This window comes from Mastigoproctus giganteus, chromosome 4 (assembly GCF_048544385.1).
Source record: "Mastigoproctus giganteus isolate SK-2022 chromosome 4, ASM4854438v1, whole genome shotgun sequence".
NCBI classification, from domain to species: Eukaryota; Metazoa; Arthropoda; class Arachnida; order Uropygi; family Thelyphonidae; genus Mastigoproctus; species Mastigoproctus giganteus.
The window spans coordinates 184,577,040-184,594,923 of NC_143578.1; the positions used below are offsets into that span (position 1 = coordinate 184,577,040).

The 17,884-nt window shown below is 37.2% G+C and overlaps 1 protein-coding gene across 3 annotated transcripts in view; it reads left to right on the forward strand.

Annotated features, from left to right (window-relative positions):
• The first annotated feature begins 2,552 nt into the window (after window positions 1-2,552).
• Window positions 2,553-17,884, forward strand: part of LOC150087252 (RUN domain-containing protein 1) — a 295,153-nt gene continuing 279,821 nt past the window's right edge. For all 3 annotated transcript variants that reach the window (XM_090371915.1, XM_090371918.1, XM_090371916.1), the window contains exons 1-2: window positions 2,553-2,691; window positions 13,831-13,969. In XM_090371915.1, coding sequence (XP_090228041.1) covers window positions 13,839-13,969 — 131 coding nt within the window. In that variant the 5' untranslated portion in view covers window positions 2,553-2,691; window positions 13,831-13,838. The remainder of the gene's footprint in view (window positions 2,692-13,830; window positions 13,970-17,884) is intronic.

Below are 17,884 nucleotides of genomic sequence, written 5' to 3' on the forward strand. Positions count from 1 at the left end.
TTTAATGGGCTTTTTTCCCTCCCTGGCTGATTTAATCGGTCTCAGGCGTGGACAGCAAGGTTTCCCCCCTCCCCCCAGAAACTGTGGTTTTTCGTCCAGCAAAACAGGCAAATCTACCAGAGAACACACGCAATTTGCAGACATAACACATAAAAACGGGTATATGTAATCATTTACGGGAAACCCTAATATATAATAATTTGATTTTTTTGCTGTTCGGCCACTATGGTCTGGCTCTCCAAGTGGTCTGATATCTTCCTGGTTATGCAGCTGGTCAGGATCTTGCACGTCGTTGTGAGTCAGGTTGTTGGCCTGTATTTCGCCGGATTTCTTGTATCTTCGTCTGTAGGATTCAGATATGTGATTCCCTGAGTGAGAAACTTCGGGTTGTCTCTGGGTGCCTTATCATTCGAGTGAACTGCTCTGCCAGTTACTTGTGCGTACAGGTGAGCTTCTTGTACCAATAGATGTGTACGTTATCTATTCCTGGAGTTCGCCAGTTGTGAGAGTTCTTGATCGTCCGTTTTACTTCTTCCCAAATCTCCCACTCTCTCATCTCTTGTACGTCCCCTTGATTTTCTTGCGTTCTAGTTCTAGCTAGAGGGCTCGGCCGTTATGTTTATTATTATTAGTCATATGGTGAAAGAAAGCCTGAGGCTGAACCAGCTAAATAAAAAAAAAAAATCTCAATTACCTTGAGAGAGAGAGAGAGAGAGAGAGAGAGAGAGAGAGAGAGAGAGAGAGAGAGAGAGAGAGAGAGAGAGAGAGAGAAGGGAATCACCAAGAAAGAGAAGAATGATAATATCCAGCTCAGGACCCTGGGTTCGCCTAGCCCATACTCATCAGATGCGAGCCCCCGGAGTAGCTTGCTTTCTTGCATCATATGCCTCAACTAATGCTAATATGCCTTTCAATCCTAAGGTCCTTGTAGGCTTACCTTTCTGTTATAAGAACCTTCTGCGGGAAAAAAAATCACTTATAATCAGAATGGGCCTGTATACCCATTAACTTTAAGTAGAAAGGGATATGTGTTAATGTCAAATCAAATCGACAGATAAGAGAAAAAAAAATTACTGCGAGCACGTAACACTGCAATGTGTGATGTATACAAATTACACTGGACTCCCGCTAGTCCGAACTAATTGGGACCGAGCCCTGTTCGGATTAGCAGAATTTCGGATTAGCCGAATAACGTACCCCAGATTTTAAAATGAATAAGGAGTGTGACGTTGATAGCTTGAAGTAATGCTTCAGGAAATCACAAGCTATCTTTGATGATGATCATTAAATCAGCGAAGCCGAGAGCGCTTTTAAAAATATGAACATTAACAATCTTCCAGTTCATTACAAAAGTCAAAAAAAAGCTTGGATGAACGGACAGCTTTTCATTGAGTGGTTTCATAATCAATTTGTCTCAGCAGTGAAACGTTTCAGCAATGAAAATGATTTGCCACCTCGCGCCATTCTCCTCATAGACAATGCGCCATCCCACCCAGACGTTTCCGAGTTTACATCAGGGGATATAAAGGCAGCTTTCTTACCGCCTAATGTAACACCGTTATTACAGCCCATGGACCAGGGGGTGTTACAGTCTATCAAGCTTGCATACAGAAAGAAATATCTTAGGTCCTTGATAGAAGATAACACCAATTCACTTTCTTTACATGAGAAAATGAAACAAGTGAACTTAAAAGATGTTGTATATTGGGTTGCTGAGCTGTGGGAGAGGGTAACCGGTGGCAAAACATAGCATTTTCTAATCGATTTTCATCGTTACGTCAAAAGAAATTAACAGAGTTTGTTACTTTTGAAAAATGGCTTTTGTTCCTGTTTCGGTGTATAAGTATTGATCTGTAGTTTTAATAGGCATGTCAAACACTGATTTATTAATTTTGTATTAGTACAGTACTACAATAAAATACAATTTTTTGTGGAATTCTAAATGTCTTTGTACCATTAATACCATTTAAATTTAACGTATTTAACATATATTTTGCGAACTAAAAAATTTCCTCTCCGCTGACCGAAACGTGTTCGGATTAGGCGGACGTTCGGATTACCGGGGTTCGGATTAGCGGGAGTGCACTGTATTGTCAGTCAAGTCGGAACTGCTCCGTCAGAATAGGATTCACGACAGGTTGGAGCTGGCGGTGACTTGCGAGCTGATCCTGACTCCAGACATTAAACTGCATGATTGCCGAAATCAGTACAATATTAGAAATTGCGAACATTGCTTTTTGTTTAGGAAAGTTTGGAAAACAAAAAGCTGTTGGGAGATAGAGGCTGTCATATAGTCTGAAATTTACTGAAAATATATGACTCTCACAGTGTCTGTGTCACTGGAGCCGTTCATTTTCAGTAATTTAGTACGCATACCTGTAGACACGTGAGTTTTCTTTTCATTCTGTGTTCATATGGGACGCATTATGACGTCATTGATGACGCTTTCAGAGTAATATTTGGTTGTTCCACATTGCTTTTCCTATTTATTGACAAATGGTTTCTTTTTTGGAGTTGTTTGTGATGCATAGGCTTCATCATTCGAATATACATTCGTAATTTGAAGCGAGCTCTGTTGGAAAAATGATAGGGCAACTATTTTAGCTCAAAAAGAAAAAAGTTAATGTTTTAGATTTAAGGATTGATGGTTCGTAATTAGTGACATCTGGTAGTTGGCAGTCCGATTGAATGGTTAGTATGTGAATCTTTTCTCGTGACATTTATGACTGTCATAAATACGGTCAGTGTTCAATTTGCTCGCTTGCTGTTAAATTTTAATCGCAGATTAGTGTTACTAGTGGTAAATGATGCTAGGAAGGAAACTTATAGCATCAGCCAAAAAAAAAAAAAAAAACTCTCACCCACCTGATTTCTTCACTCCCTTCTAACATTCTGTCTAATTCCTCCTTCCGTCTAATGCACTCCCACAACACCAAATGCAAATTTGTTCCAGAAATTAGTTGTTCTCTGGGTGAAATCCAATTTTTGCAACCCTTAAATACTTCAATCAGGTCTCTTCACAATTGCCTATTTTCCAAGTGCAGCAATTATTATTATTATTATTATTATTATTACCCATATGGTGCAAGGAAGCCTGAGGCTTATGCTGCACCAGCCAAAAAAAAAAAAAAAAAAATTCTGAATTACCCAGAGAGAGAGAGAGAGAAGTAGAAGGGAATCACCAAGAAAGAGAAGAATGATGATATCCAGCTCAGGACCCTGGGTGTGCCAAGCCCATACTCACCAGATGTGAGCCCCTGGACCTACATCTTTTTATCATAAGAGTACTCTTTTTGTGTTCTTTACTAATCTGGTTGCTTTTCTCTGCACTTATTACAACAGATCCATATCTTCAAAATAGGCTTCCATACCAGAATATATTACTCAAGAGGTGGCCTAACCATTGACTTGCACAGTAAGGATAATCACCTCTTTGTCCCTACTGGCAAAGTTCCTGTATATCATTAGCAGAACTCCATGAGCAGCTTCTCTGCACTTCTCAGAAAAACATGTAACATTGTACAGTTAACTCTAGGTTTCCAATGTTCCACCACTGAGTGTGGACGAATTTGTATATTATTCTGGGATTACTGCTACTGTAATACCTTGTATTTACCAATGTTAAATTTCAATTGCTATTTCTTAGCACATCTACTTTTTTAGGTCTTGCTGCAGTAGTATGTCTTGATTCCTCTCATTAACAATACACTTGTTGTATCATCTGCAAATTGAGACAGTAAGCTCAATGTGCCTTTCATCAATATCATTAATAAATATTGTAAAAAGTAAGGAACCGAACACTGAAAGATTCCAGTAATAACATAAGTGCATGAAGTGCAGTACCCATTTGTGACCACCCTCTGCCACCACTCAATCATCCCTTTATCCATAGCAGTGACTTCCCCTAATGCCACACTTCTCCAATTTGTACAGCAGTCTTTCATGAAGAGGTGTCAAAAGCTTTACTGAAATCTAAATACCTCCTTAACAAGCCACAGCAGGGGGTCTGTTAAGGAGGGATCCTGTCTGACCAATCTGATTAACTACTATGTTATAATAACAAAGTAACTAGATTCAAATGGGGAGTGCATTGGTGTGCCAAACAAGGGCCCCAATCGAGGGAGCCATCGAAATCTCAACATAAATAAATGAGGTCCCTTAACCCCCTTAGCATCCAGGCCCACAAGTACAAGTACCTTTGGACAGCCCTGGCTGATAATCTGAATAAATGTTTTTCACCTACATCCACATGTGTAGCTTTTAGATATGGAGGGATAACAGAAGTTATCCTGTATTGACTGAGAAAAATGACTATAGAAATGATCTTACACTGACAGAGAAATGATTGTAGCTAAAAGTGAACAAGGCATTTACAGATGATGGAATATTCCAGCTAAAGTGCTGTTACAAAACAGGTAACAGCACTTTAGCTATAATAATGAGAGCATACTTATATTCAGAAGAATACTAAAGATCATTTTGCAAATGTCTAGTTCTCAAGGTTGGTTCCAAGGATGGAGGGAGTAATGATTTGGATATTTGACTTCTCTACAAGAAAGGGTCATAAACCTGCCTGGTAGAGAAGTCATTGTTAAAGAGGTAATACGAGATCATCTCAATATGCATGAAGCTGTAAGACAGTCCAGTAATTATTAAGAAGTTACCATGCCTGACCACTCTGATCAGGTGCTATGTGGGTTTCCATAATGAAACAGGCTGTACAGTAATTTAACATAATTTAATTAGATTTCAGAAAAACTGGACACAGTCTCAATAAAAGATTGTTGTGTAAATGAAGAACTGTGGAATAAGAGACAAGACACTACTAAGGATAATTGGATGGTTAAGTGATAGAAAGTAGTAGTTATAAGTGGTTGTTACTTTACATGAACAAATGTTATAAATGGAGTTCCACAGGGTTTGTGCTAGGCTGCTTACAGTTTTCAGTTATGTTAATGATATTGATATGGTTATATCATGGAAGTAATTGTAGAAACTGATGAACTTTTTATACCAATGAAGAAATATTGTTCGAGGTTTAGACTTAAATGGATATCATATTAACTGATTTATATTTGAATATCTTTTAAATTTTTGTGAATGTGTATGTAAGTAATTTTAATATAGTTTGAGAAGGACATTACAGAAATTAAGAATGCTATAGAATTCTGGATTCCATAAATAGTTTTAATTTTGTTGTTTAATTAATATATGTGTGTGCAAGACTTCTTCCACCCCCCAGTGCAATAAAATGCTTAGAATACAAAAATATATAGCATTTGTATTAACCGCATGGTGCAAAGGAGCCAAGCATACTCTGCATAAAAAAAAAAATTAAAAAACTTTGTTTTTCTCTCTTTAGTATTAGCATTAGTAGAGGCATATGATGAAAGAAAGCAAGCTTATGCAGCATCAGCCAAAAAAAAAAAAAAAACCAACTCCCATTTCACCCCTCCGTTCGTTCGAAATACTTGTCCAGCTGAGGCTTAAATTTATTTAGGATATCAACTTCCACAAAAAGGGATGGAAGTCTGTTCCACCAACCAAATACTCGCTGGCTAAAGGCAAATTTACGTACATCTATCCTACATCTGTCTTTCCTCAATTTGAATTTATGCCCTCTCAGGTGATTATTCTGAGCAAGAGGAAGGATCCCATCAGCATTGAGCATGCTCAAACCATTCTACACCTCTATCAGATCACCTCGCCGGTGCCTAGTCTCCAGACACTGTAATTTGCAAAACTTAAGCCTTTCTTCTTAAGAGCAACCCTTTGTTCCATTCACTAATCTTGTTGCCCTTCTCTGTACTCGTTCCAGCAGCTCTACATCCTTCTTGAAATGAGGCCTCCAGACCTGTATACAGTACTCAAGGTGTGGCCTGACCATTGCCTTATACAAAGGAATAATCACCTCCTTATCCCTCCTAGAAAAATTCCGGTATATCATTGACAAGACACCACGAGCTACCCTTGCAGCCCATCTGCACTGCTCAGATAACTTCATATCTGCCTGTACAATTACCCCCAGGTCCTTTTCATTCTCTACCACCGTCAGTGTAGTACCACAGAGTTGATACATTACTCTGGGGTTACTGTTTCCCATATGTAGTACTTTATATTTGTCAATGTTAAACTTCATTCGCCACCTCTTAGCCCATTTGCCCAACCTTTCCAGATACTGTTGCAGCAGCATACTGTCAGTAGTGTCCTTAACAACCCTGCCAACCTTTGTATCTTCTTCAAACTTGGACATTAAGCTTGATATACCATCATCAGTATCATTTATAAATACAGAAAACAACAATGGACCCAACACTGAACCCTGAGGGACTCCACTAATAACATTAGTCCACGATGAGCAGTGTCCATTGATTACCACTCTCTGTCTTTTCCCTCTCAACCATCCCTTTATCCCTAGCAGCAATTTGCCTCTAATGCCACACTGCTCCAATTTGTGCAGCAGTATTCTATGTGCAACAGTATCAAAAGCCTTTCTAAGATCCAAATATATAATATCAAAGTTATTCCCTGCATCCAGTTCTTTTGTGACTGCATTGTAGTATCCAATCAAATTGGTCAGGCAAGACTTTCCCTTAACAAAACCATGCTGTGTCCGAGCTATAACTGAAGTCTTGTCTAGATGATCCTGCAGTGCTTCTTTAACCAGTGCCCCCATTAATTTTCCTGGAATAGAAGTTAAACTCACAGGTCTATAATTACTTGTGTCAGCCTTTGATCCTCCTTTGTGAATTGGGGTCACATTTGCACATCTCCAGTCTATGGGTACCTCCCTTGAGTCCAAAGAAGCTCTCATAATTATGGCTAAGGGTTTGCTTACTTCCTTTGCGAGGCGCGTCCGTAGCCAGGTGGGCAGGAGTGGCAGTGTGTAGCACACGCTTCTTGATTAGACGGGGGTTCGAGCCTGTGACCACCAAATACGGAGGATGCGGAAAAGGTCAGGGAATGACCACCGCATATCCCCGGAGCAATATAGCCTTAGTTGCTAATGCTCCTAAAAACCAAATAACAAACAAACAAAACTTCCTTTGCTGCCTCTTTTAATATAACTGGATAGATCTCATCCACCCCAGGTGCCTTTTTTATGTTTATCCTCAACAATTTCTCCTCCACTTTCTTCTCAGTTATTACAAAATCATCTAGATCACTGCCAGAGATTACTTCACCTCTGGCATTTCCCTTCCTGAATAACTCCTCATGTGTGAATGTAGATGCAAAATACTCGTTTAGTTTGTTAGCCACCTGAGCAGGATCATCAACAGTTGAACCATCAATATCCAGTGGACCAATCTGATTCATTCCTTTCCTTCTAGAGTTTACATAGGTAAAGAACTCCTTTTTTTTGTTTTTCTTTGCATCCTTTGCCAATTATTTCTCATAATTTGCCTTTGCCTGCTTAATCTCCTTTGTGACTTGGTTACAGACCAGCTTATATCTATTGTAGGCTTCCATGTCACCCATTAATTTATATGTATCCCATGCATTTTTCTTCTCTGCCATATGTCTCATTAATCTAAATGGATGTCTGCCATGACATCCATTTAGGCTAAACCTTGAACAATATTTCTTAGTTGGTATGTAAAGCCTAGTAGCTTCTAAGATAAATTCTTTGAATGCTTCCCATTTTGAATTTGCTGTTGGTAACATCATGAGTTTGTCCCATTGTATAAAATTTAAATACTGTGTCAGACCATCGTAGTCGCCTTTACGAAAGCAAAAACCCTTCCCTTTACCCCTGATGGTAGTTACCTCTTTGAGTAAATCCCACTTCAGCACACTGTGATTACTACCACCTAGTGGTTCCTTTATCTGCAGATTCTTAATGCATGAAGAATGACTACTGATAATCAGATCAAGAGTATTACTCCCTCTAGTTGCCTCCCGAACATGCTGGTGTAGAAAACAATCATCCGATAAATCCACAAAAGCCTTGCTAGTGTGTGAGTGACCAATCCACAAATTCCAGTCAGTATCTGGGAAATTAAACCCCCCCCCCCCATTATAAGACTCTCTGATTTACTGTCCCATTCTATTTCCCTGTACAGTTTCTTATTATACTCATCAGAGTCATTAGGTCTATAGCACACTCCTACTCTCAGTTTTGATCTCTGAATGCTTATGTCACACCAGACTGACTCGACACTGCACTGTCCAGTGATGTCGACTGGCTTCACTTCCTTGGATTTTTGTATTTCTTAACTAATAGCATAACCCCTCCTCCCTTCCTATCCTATCTATCATTTCTGTACACATTGTATTTCCCAAATTCCAGTTGTGCATTCCTTATATCTGTGTGACACCACGTCTCTGATATCTCAACAATATCTGCCTTTGATGTTTTGAGCAATACCTCAAATTCATCAAATTTATTTACCAAACTGCTAGCATTGGTGTGCACACAAGTATACATGCACCTGTTCCTATTCTTAGCTACTCTAACACAACCCATGTGTTTAGTTGTACCACAATGACTCCTAGCAGTCTCTAAATTACCCTGCATCCTGTTTTCCAGGCTGCTGCTCATTCCAATAGAAGCAGTGCAAGAATCACTTTCACCTCTGTCAGTGGCTACTGTTAATCAATTAGTTCTTGTATGCCCCCAAGCTAGCAGTTTTCCGACCCACCTAACATTGCCTCGATAGCATCAGCAAATATTCTTGCACTCTTTCTATTTAAGTGTATTCCATCCCTGTAGAAGCAGTCTCTCCTGTTAACAAGTACAGACCAGGCTGAAAAACATTCTACCCCTTGAGCCTTGCACAATCATTCCAGGGCCGAATTGATTGATAAGGCTCTCATCATATACTCCCTAGCAGGTAATGGTATTGAACTACCAGTCGTTAATGTTATCGCGGTGCCTCCGTAGCCAGGTGGGCAGGAGTGGCAGTGCGTAGCACACACTTCTTGATTAGACCGGGGTTCGAGCCTGTGACCACCAAATACGGAGGATGTGGTAATGTCAGGGAGTGACCACCGCATATCCTTGGAGCAATATGGCCTTAGTTTCTAATGCTTCTAAAAACCAAATAACAACAACAAGTTAATGTTATCGAACTGTTTTGCTGGTCTTTGAATTTCCGTAAGTCATCAGTCTCACTTACCCATGCAGGAAACTTATTTCAATTATTAACAACTTTCTACTGTTATTTAATTCTATGAAAATTTTACCTTAATCTTTCAGCTTATTCAGCACAATAGATTTCTGTCTGACTCTTGTTTGGAGAGATCTGTGTTTGATTTGATTTCTGCTGATGATTGGAAGGATTTCTAAAGTCCTCTTCAGTTGAGGTCTGTAGTTTGATATCAGATAGTGGCATTGGGTGTTCCTTGTGAGTTCTAATGGGTTTTCAACCTGCATAACATGCAAATTAGCATTTGAACATACACACACACACACACACACACACACACACATAGTGAACACTTAATGGAATACATTTTGGAATATAAGATAAATTTTATTTATGTTCTAACCCTTTATAACAAAAAAACTTTTATCATTATGTTTCCAATTACAGTTGAAAACAAATTTTGGATTATATTTGGATGTAAGTTTTTAGTAACATAAGTACAAACAAAAATGAGAATAATCATTCTAGTTTTTCATTGTAATTTTTATTTTTTTCAAAATTTAAAATTTGTGAACTATTTAACTTTGGGTGGTGCCCCACCTTTGTGTTTTGCAAAGCCTGTACAACCTGCAAGCAGCAGCAGCAGCAGCCCTGGTACTTCACATTCTTCATTTCATTGCATTAAGGCAATTTCACAATTGCCTTAATGCAGTGAAATTATAATTTCCTGCTCTTCTTAAGCAGTTCACTAAATCAGTGATAGGGACATGTGGGCCTACTTTGCTACCTGCACTCCACTACAAACCATTTCTTCTTTCTCTGCAATTTTTAAATCTTCAAGTGTTTACGTTATTTTGTGATTTTTATTTTTAGTGTAACATTTTGCAATATTTGAAGGCTATTACCAATTGTACCAACTGTTAGGAGACCTTTTTCCATGTACAGTTAATAACCAATCCAGGTATTTCCTTATTAGGCCTATAACGGTGAATTATTAAGTAGTTCTACCTTGTAAGAGTTTGACTAATTTAATATTTTATACTAAATAAAATTCCCTTGATAACAATTCATGTGGTTAATTAATTTCACACTTCAAATTAATTCATTATAAACAACTAATTAATATCCATCTCTTAACACAATTTATTGCAATTCATAATGGCATTCATAATTTTTCTGTGGCATTGCATGATATACAACAAGTACTTATTAATAATTTTGAAGAAATCTTTCCAAACGTTGTTTCTGCTGAAAGACGTGATGTCTGCTAAATAGTACTCTGGATTCTAATTTCTAAAGTTGGCAGGTATATAACGTGACCATGATAGATATTTTTGAATTTTGATTTCTTTGTTGTTGTTCAGTTATTTGTTGAATTTTAATATTTGTAAAAGAATAAGAAGTTTACTTCAATATGATATGTAGAACACTTCTGTATGATGCTCTCCAGAAATTAAAATGAAAACAATTAAAAAATCGAAAATCTTACATTACAGTAAGAAATAATTAAAAATAATTAAAAATCAAATGAACACAATTAAAAATCAATTTTTAATCACAATTGAACACAAATGAACACAATTCAAAATCAATCAAAAATCAAAAAATGCAATTAAAAATTAATTAACACAATTAATTTAATTAATTAACAAAACAAAATTAATTTTTAATTGCGTTCAATTGATTTTCAATTGTGTTTATTTGTGTTAATATTTGTTTCAATTGTGTTAAAAAACCAAAGATCAGATTGTTAATCATTAAAGTTGATAACAAAGGAACCCTTAGCCATAATTATGAGAGCATCCCTACATTCAAGGCAGGTCCCTATGAACTGGAGTGTGCAAATGTATCCCCAATTCACAAAGGGGGTTCAAAGAGTGGCACAAATAATTATAGACCTGTTATTTTAACTTCTGCTTCAGGGAAAATAATGGAGTCACTGGTTAAATATGCATTGCAGGATCATCTAGACAAGACTGCAGTAATAATTCAGACACAGCATGGGTTTGTTAAGGGAAAGTCTTGTCTGACCAATTTGATTAGATACTATGATGTGGTTACAAAGGAACTGGATGCAAAAAATAATTTTGACATCATATACTTGGATTTCAGGAAAGCTTTTGATACTGTTGCACATGGAAGACTGCTGTACAAATTGGAGTGGTATGTCATTAAGGGGAAGTGCTGCAGTGGATAAAGGGATAGTTGAGGGGGAGACGACTGAGAGTGGTAATCAATGGACACTGCTCTTCGTGGACTGAGGTTTATTAGTGGAGTCTCTCAGGGTTCGGTGTTGGGCCATTGTTCTTTTGTGTATTTATCAGTGATATTGAAGAAGGTATATCAGGCTTAATGTCCAAGTTTACAGATGATACGAAGGTTGGCAGGGTTGTAACGGTAAAGAGACTATGCTACTGCAGCAGGATCTAGAAAAGTTAAGCAGATGGGCTGAGAAGTGGCAACTGAAGTTTTAACATTGACAAATGCAAAATATTGCACATGGGTAGGAGTAACCCAAAAGAAACGTACCAACTGTGTGGTACTACACTCAGAATAGTGGAGAATGAAAAAGACATGGGGGTTATTGTGCAGTCAGATATGAAGTTCTCTGAGTAGTGCAGACTGGCTGCCAGAGCAGGTCACGGGGTCTTGTCAATGATTTATAGGAATTTTGCTAGCAGAGACAAGGAGGTGACATAGACAAAGAGACTATGCTACTGCAGCAGGATCTAGAAAAGTTAAGCAGATGGGCTGAGAAGTGGCAACTGAAGTTTTAACATTGACAAATGCAAAATATTGCACATGGGTAGGAGTAACCCAAAAGAAACGTACCAACTGTGTGGTACTACACTCAGAATAATGGAGAATGAAAAAGACATGGGGGTTATTGTGCAGTTAGATATGAAGTTCTCTGAGTAGTGCAGACTGGCTGCCAGAGCAGGTCACGGGGTCTTGTCAATGATTTATAGGAATTTTGCTAGCAGAGACAAGGAGGTGATTATCCCTTTGTATAAGGCAATGGTCAGGCCACACCTTGAGTACTGGCTATAGGTCTGGAGGCCTCATTTTAGGAAGGATGTAGAGGTGCTAGAATGAGTAAAAGAAGGGCAACAAGATTGTTCAGAGGAACGAAGGGTGCCCTTTCGAAGAAAGGCTTAAGTTCTGCAAGTTGCAACATCTGGAGACTAGGCACCTGCGAGGTGATCTGATTGAGGTGTTAAGGCCTTGTATTGCTTGAGCAAGCTCAGTGCTGATAGGGATTCTTCCACCTACTCAGATTATAAACCTAACAGGGCATAGATTCAAATTGAGGATAGACAGTTGTAAAATAGATGTGCAGAAGTTTGCCTTTAGCCAGCGGGTAGTTGATTACTGGAACAGACTTCCATCTGTTGTGGAAGTTGAAAGCTTAAATAAATTTAAGGCTGAACTAGACAAACATTGGAAGTGACTGGATGGGTGAAATGGGAAGGGTTTTTTTTTTTTTTGCTGATGCTGTATAAGCTTGGTTTCTCACATCATATGTCTCAACTAACGCTAATGCTAATGTCTGTAATTACTCGTGTCACCTTTACATCCCCCTTTGTCAATTCAGTATATATTTGCACATCTCTAGTCCGTGGGATCCCTCCTGAATCCAAGGATGCTCTCATAATTATGGCTAAGATGTTGCTTACTTCCTTTGCTGTGTCCTTTAATATAACTGGATAAAGATCATCCACTCAAGGTGCATTTCTTGTGTTTAACCTCGACTTTACTCTCAGTTATTACAAAATCATTTAGCTCCCTTTTAGAGTTTTTAAACTTCTGTCCTCTAACTTCCCCACAAAATTCCTTATGTGTGAATGTTGGTGCAAAATACTGATTCAGTTTATCCGCTACCTGTGCAGAATCATTGACCGTCGAACCATCGATTTCAAGTGGACCAATCTGATTCATTCCTTTCTTTCTAGAGTTTACATAAGTAAAGAAGTCTTTTCTGTTTTCTTTGCATCCTTTGCTAAGTATTTTTTGTAATCTGCCTTCACTTGTCTATCCTACTTTGTCACTTAATTACATACTAGTTTATATCTAGCATAGGCTTCTCTGTAACCTGATGTACCTGTATCCTATGTATTTTTCTTCTCTGCCACGAGTCTCATGAGATCTTACGACATCCATTTAGGGCTAAAACTTGAACAGTATTTCTTAGTTGATATGAAAAGTCTAGTAGCTTCCAATGTTAATTCCTTGAATACATCCCATTTAGAATTTGCTGTTAGTAACGTCATTAGTTGGCCCCACTATATAGAATTTAAAAACTTTCTGAGACCCAGGGGTCTCAGAAAAAACTTCACAAAATTTAATATTTATATTAAATAAATAGTTTTACTTTATATCAAGGTCAAGATATACGCTACATTATACCTTACAATCTAATGTACTATAGCAATCCATACAGGTTAATATAAATATAAATTCTTCCTCCAGGAATTGTAAATAAGAAATTATTTTAGCATAAACTGAGTAATAATAATTTTAAATTTAATTAATATGAAACTGAACAGTTGTGAGATTGAGCACGTATGCTGCCACAAAAATTGCACAGCTCATTGTTAGTTGCTGTGCTGTAATGTTGGCTGCAATAAATAGTTACAATTACTTTATGTACTGTTCCGACCCTGGCTCTCCTAAGTATAAACACTGTTTATTTATTTATTGATATATTGAATTTCTTCATAATTTCTTGTTTTTTTATTAGCTACTGCAATGGAAAATTCTGTGGACAGTAGCGAAATTAATGAGTGTGATAGTGAGGATGTGCATCTTACTGAAAGATGGGCTCCTGTTGGAGCTAGTGAAATGGATGACATCTCTTCTTGCTCTTTCTATGACTACAGGTAAGTTAGTATCATCTGTGAATGGAAGAACAATAAACTAATTCTTAGTACTAATTAACATATCAGTATATTTTATCATAACTTAGCTTACATTCATAAGTTAAATTATAACTTTAGCTTAATGAATATAAATGTTTTGCAGTTCAGAAATCGTATGAATTGTTTGGAATTCTGGGGTTCTGTGGAACAGTTGGCTGTGACTATAAAAACAGAATTGGCCTTGTGGTTAGCACAGTTGGAAGGATTGCTGTCCTCCCCACACCAGGTGGAAAAGACCTGAGTTCCAGTTGATGGCAGGCAGAATTTTTATGGGCCTTTTTCATAACACAGCAGAGTTAATGTCTCAGGTGAGGGTAGCATGGTTTTATCTTCCGGAAACTCGGGTTTTTGTCCAGAAAACAGAAAATCGACCTCAAAACTCAGAATTTACAGATAATATACAGAGCAATATGGTCTTAGTTGATGCTCCTAAAACCCTACAACAAAAACAGAATTTAAAAATATGTATTTTTTAAGAGTGTACTGTCGTTGCCAGCCATTAAGAAGCAATAAGGATTATAATTATTTATGAAGTAAAAAACAATCTTTGCATATATTAGTAGTAGTGGTAGATGAAGGTAGGAAGTAAGTTTAAACAGCATCTGCCGAAAAAAAAAAACCATTATCCATCCCATTTGTCCATACCTTCTAATAACGTGTCTAATTCTTTCTTAAATTTATTCAAACTATCCACTTCCACAATACCAGATGGAAATTTGTTCCAAGAATGAATTACTCACTGGCTGATAAGTTTTTGCTCATCTATCTGGCTAACATCCCTTTTAAATTTATATTCCCTTATGCGTGTTGTCTTAGAAAGAGTAAGGATGCCATCAGCATTTAGTTTGTCCATTCAGAGTCTGAAATACCTCAATAAAGTCTCATCAAGGCTCCTAGTTTGCAGATGTTATAATTTGCAGAAATAAAGACCTTTCATGGTAAGAATACCTTTTTGTGTGTCATTTGCTAATCAATATAAAATATAAAACATTCTGGAAAAGTTAAAACGCCAAGAAAAATCGGATACAGTGGAACCTTTACCTGGCTTTTTTTTTTTTTTTGCGGTCTGTGAACATTATTTTCTTTTATTTGAATTTTGTATTAACTGTATTTCACATTATGGAAACAAACTTTTGATTTTTTCAATTGTAGCAAAATTCATGATATATCATTATTGGGATACTGTATAAATTATCAAAACTTTTATATACGTACTGAATACCATACAGCCTGGTAATTTGTATGGCATTTCCTTTCTATACTAGTGGTGATAACGCTTCTTTTTTTTCTAAGAAAATCTTTAATTTTTTTACAGAATGGCACTGTCAACAGCTTTTTTTTTTTTTTTTTTTTTTTTTTTTTTGTCACCGATTGTTCCAAATTATCTGTAGTTTTGTGCATGTTTGAGGAGTACAATGTGCACAGGAAGGGAGGAGCGATTATGCTATTAGTTAAGAATCACATAAAATCCAAGGAAGTACAGCCAGTCGACATGGCTGGATGGTGCACTGTCGAGTCAGCTTGGTGGGACCTAAGCACTAGGAAAACAAAATTGAGAGTAGGAGTGTGTTATAGGTCTAATGATTCTGATGACTATAATAAACAACTGTACAGAGAAATAGTGAGCCAGTAAATCAGAGTCTTATAATGGGGGGATTTTAATTTCCCAGATATTGACTGGAATTTGTGGTTTGGTCACTCACACACTAGCAAGGCTTTTGTGGATTTATTGGATGATTGTTTTCTACAGTAGCATGTTCGGAAGGCAACTAGAGGGACTAATACTCTTGCACTGCTCTTGATCTGATTATCAGTAGTGATTCTTCATTCATTAAGAATCGACCCGGTTCGACCCGGTTTTCTCTTAATATCCGTGTAAATCAACACGAAGCCTCAGTTCGTGCTTCTCGTTCAGCAGCGTCAGAATTAGCCTTTCATGCCATTAACGAAAAACATACTTTTTTATTTAACGAGGCCAAAATACTTAACGTTCAACGTAATTATACGCGTCTATTAATTGTAGAAACCGTTGAAATTAAATTACACGAGAATTCTGTTAATGTTCGGCGGCCATATTTGATCTCCGATGCGTGGACCTTTACGCGCATGCGCGAAGACATATAATCACTATTTAAGTTGCAGGTTTAGCCTGATTCGGTAATTTTCATTCCTGTGATCACGACAGTCGGTCGAAAAGCATTGTCAGCTTCAGGAAGGAAAATCGTTTTGAATATTTTCGTTAGTTTCTTTTAATTGCGTTAATTTGAATTTTATTGTTTTTAATTGATTTTGAATTGTGTTAAATTGATTATTTAATTATTTATATTTTACTTTAATGTTCCGGTAAGTTTTCGATTTTTTCGTTTTTTCCGTTTTAATTTCTGGAGGGTATCATACGGAAGTGTTCCACGTACTACATTGAGGTTGACTCCTCTTATTTATTTACTAATATTATTATCAACGTAGAACATATTGAGTTTCACAGCTCTGATTCATACTATCTAATTAATTTTTAAACTCTTATTGACTATTTCATTCACTTCCTGTCTCTCCAGTAGTATACAATCGATACACACAATTATGGGAGATTTTTTGAATGGCTTGGTACAAAATTACATTAAATCTACACTAAGGTACTCGGCCCAAAGTTACCATATTTCTTTCCTAAAATATTGCCTTCAAAACAACATCGTTCCGAAGTTTGCCAGGGTGAATTTAAATCAAAAAATTTCAGGCATAAAACAACTAACACTGGCGACATCACGTAATATTATTAAGCTAACCTTAAAATCTCGATATTCGAATAAACAAAAATACCTTTCCCAGGTTAGGAAGCTTCGCGATAAAGTAAAAAATTATCTACATCCGAACGATTGGTCTGTATTGAAGACCTCCATAGATTTGCGACGGGAAGCACAAGCCTCAGAAATAAAAAACAGACACGTTAATAAGTTGCAAACATTATCGAATAGTTCAAGACACGTTCATGCGAATTCTAACACATTGTCGCGAGCTTGCGACCGAGTTCACACGAGTTGGGTGACATCCCCCCCACAGACACATAACGCACTACCACAGAATATGTCGGCTAGTTCACGAACACCCCCTCACCCAGTATCCAACGAACCGACATATCAACAGGTTACAAATCTTTCCTCGTGTACACTATCGCAGGACCAGATTTCACTTTTATCCAAGGGATTAAATCATAATTTACCACCTCGAAAGCTGCCAAAAAAACAATGCGTAATTGATATTGAATTTGGACTTCGTAGTGTTCCACAAAAAGATGTATTTATTCAACAAGTTAACCAAGTAGTGAATAACATAAAAGAAACGCGACTTCCTAAATTGAATACACATGACAGTTCAGCTTTACGAGAACTTCGAGAAAATAAGGACATTATTATACAGAGGGCAGATAAAGGAGATACAGTGGTAATACTAGATAAACATGATTATATTAATAAGTTAGATTCAGTTGAGTCTGATACCTCCACTTATCGTGAAGTGGATCCGGCACTGTTTACCAATTTGGTAAATCAATACAATAAAAAGTTAACCACATATCGGAAAAACGACTACATTACTATGGTTCAGTTGAAGGAATTGAAGTCCAGAACATACAATATTCCTGCACTTTTCGGTCAGGTAAAATTACACAAGCCTGGATTTCCGATTCGACCTATTGTGTCCTACAGGAACTCGGCATTTTCAGCCCTAGCCACACATGTATATTACATTATAAAACCTTTTAGACAGGTTATACAATTTGGGATTAAGAATTACGATACATTATTTAATAATCTTAAAGACTGTAGACTCGGCGACAATGACAATTTATTCTCATTAGATGTTACCTCATTATATATGAAT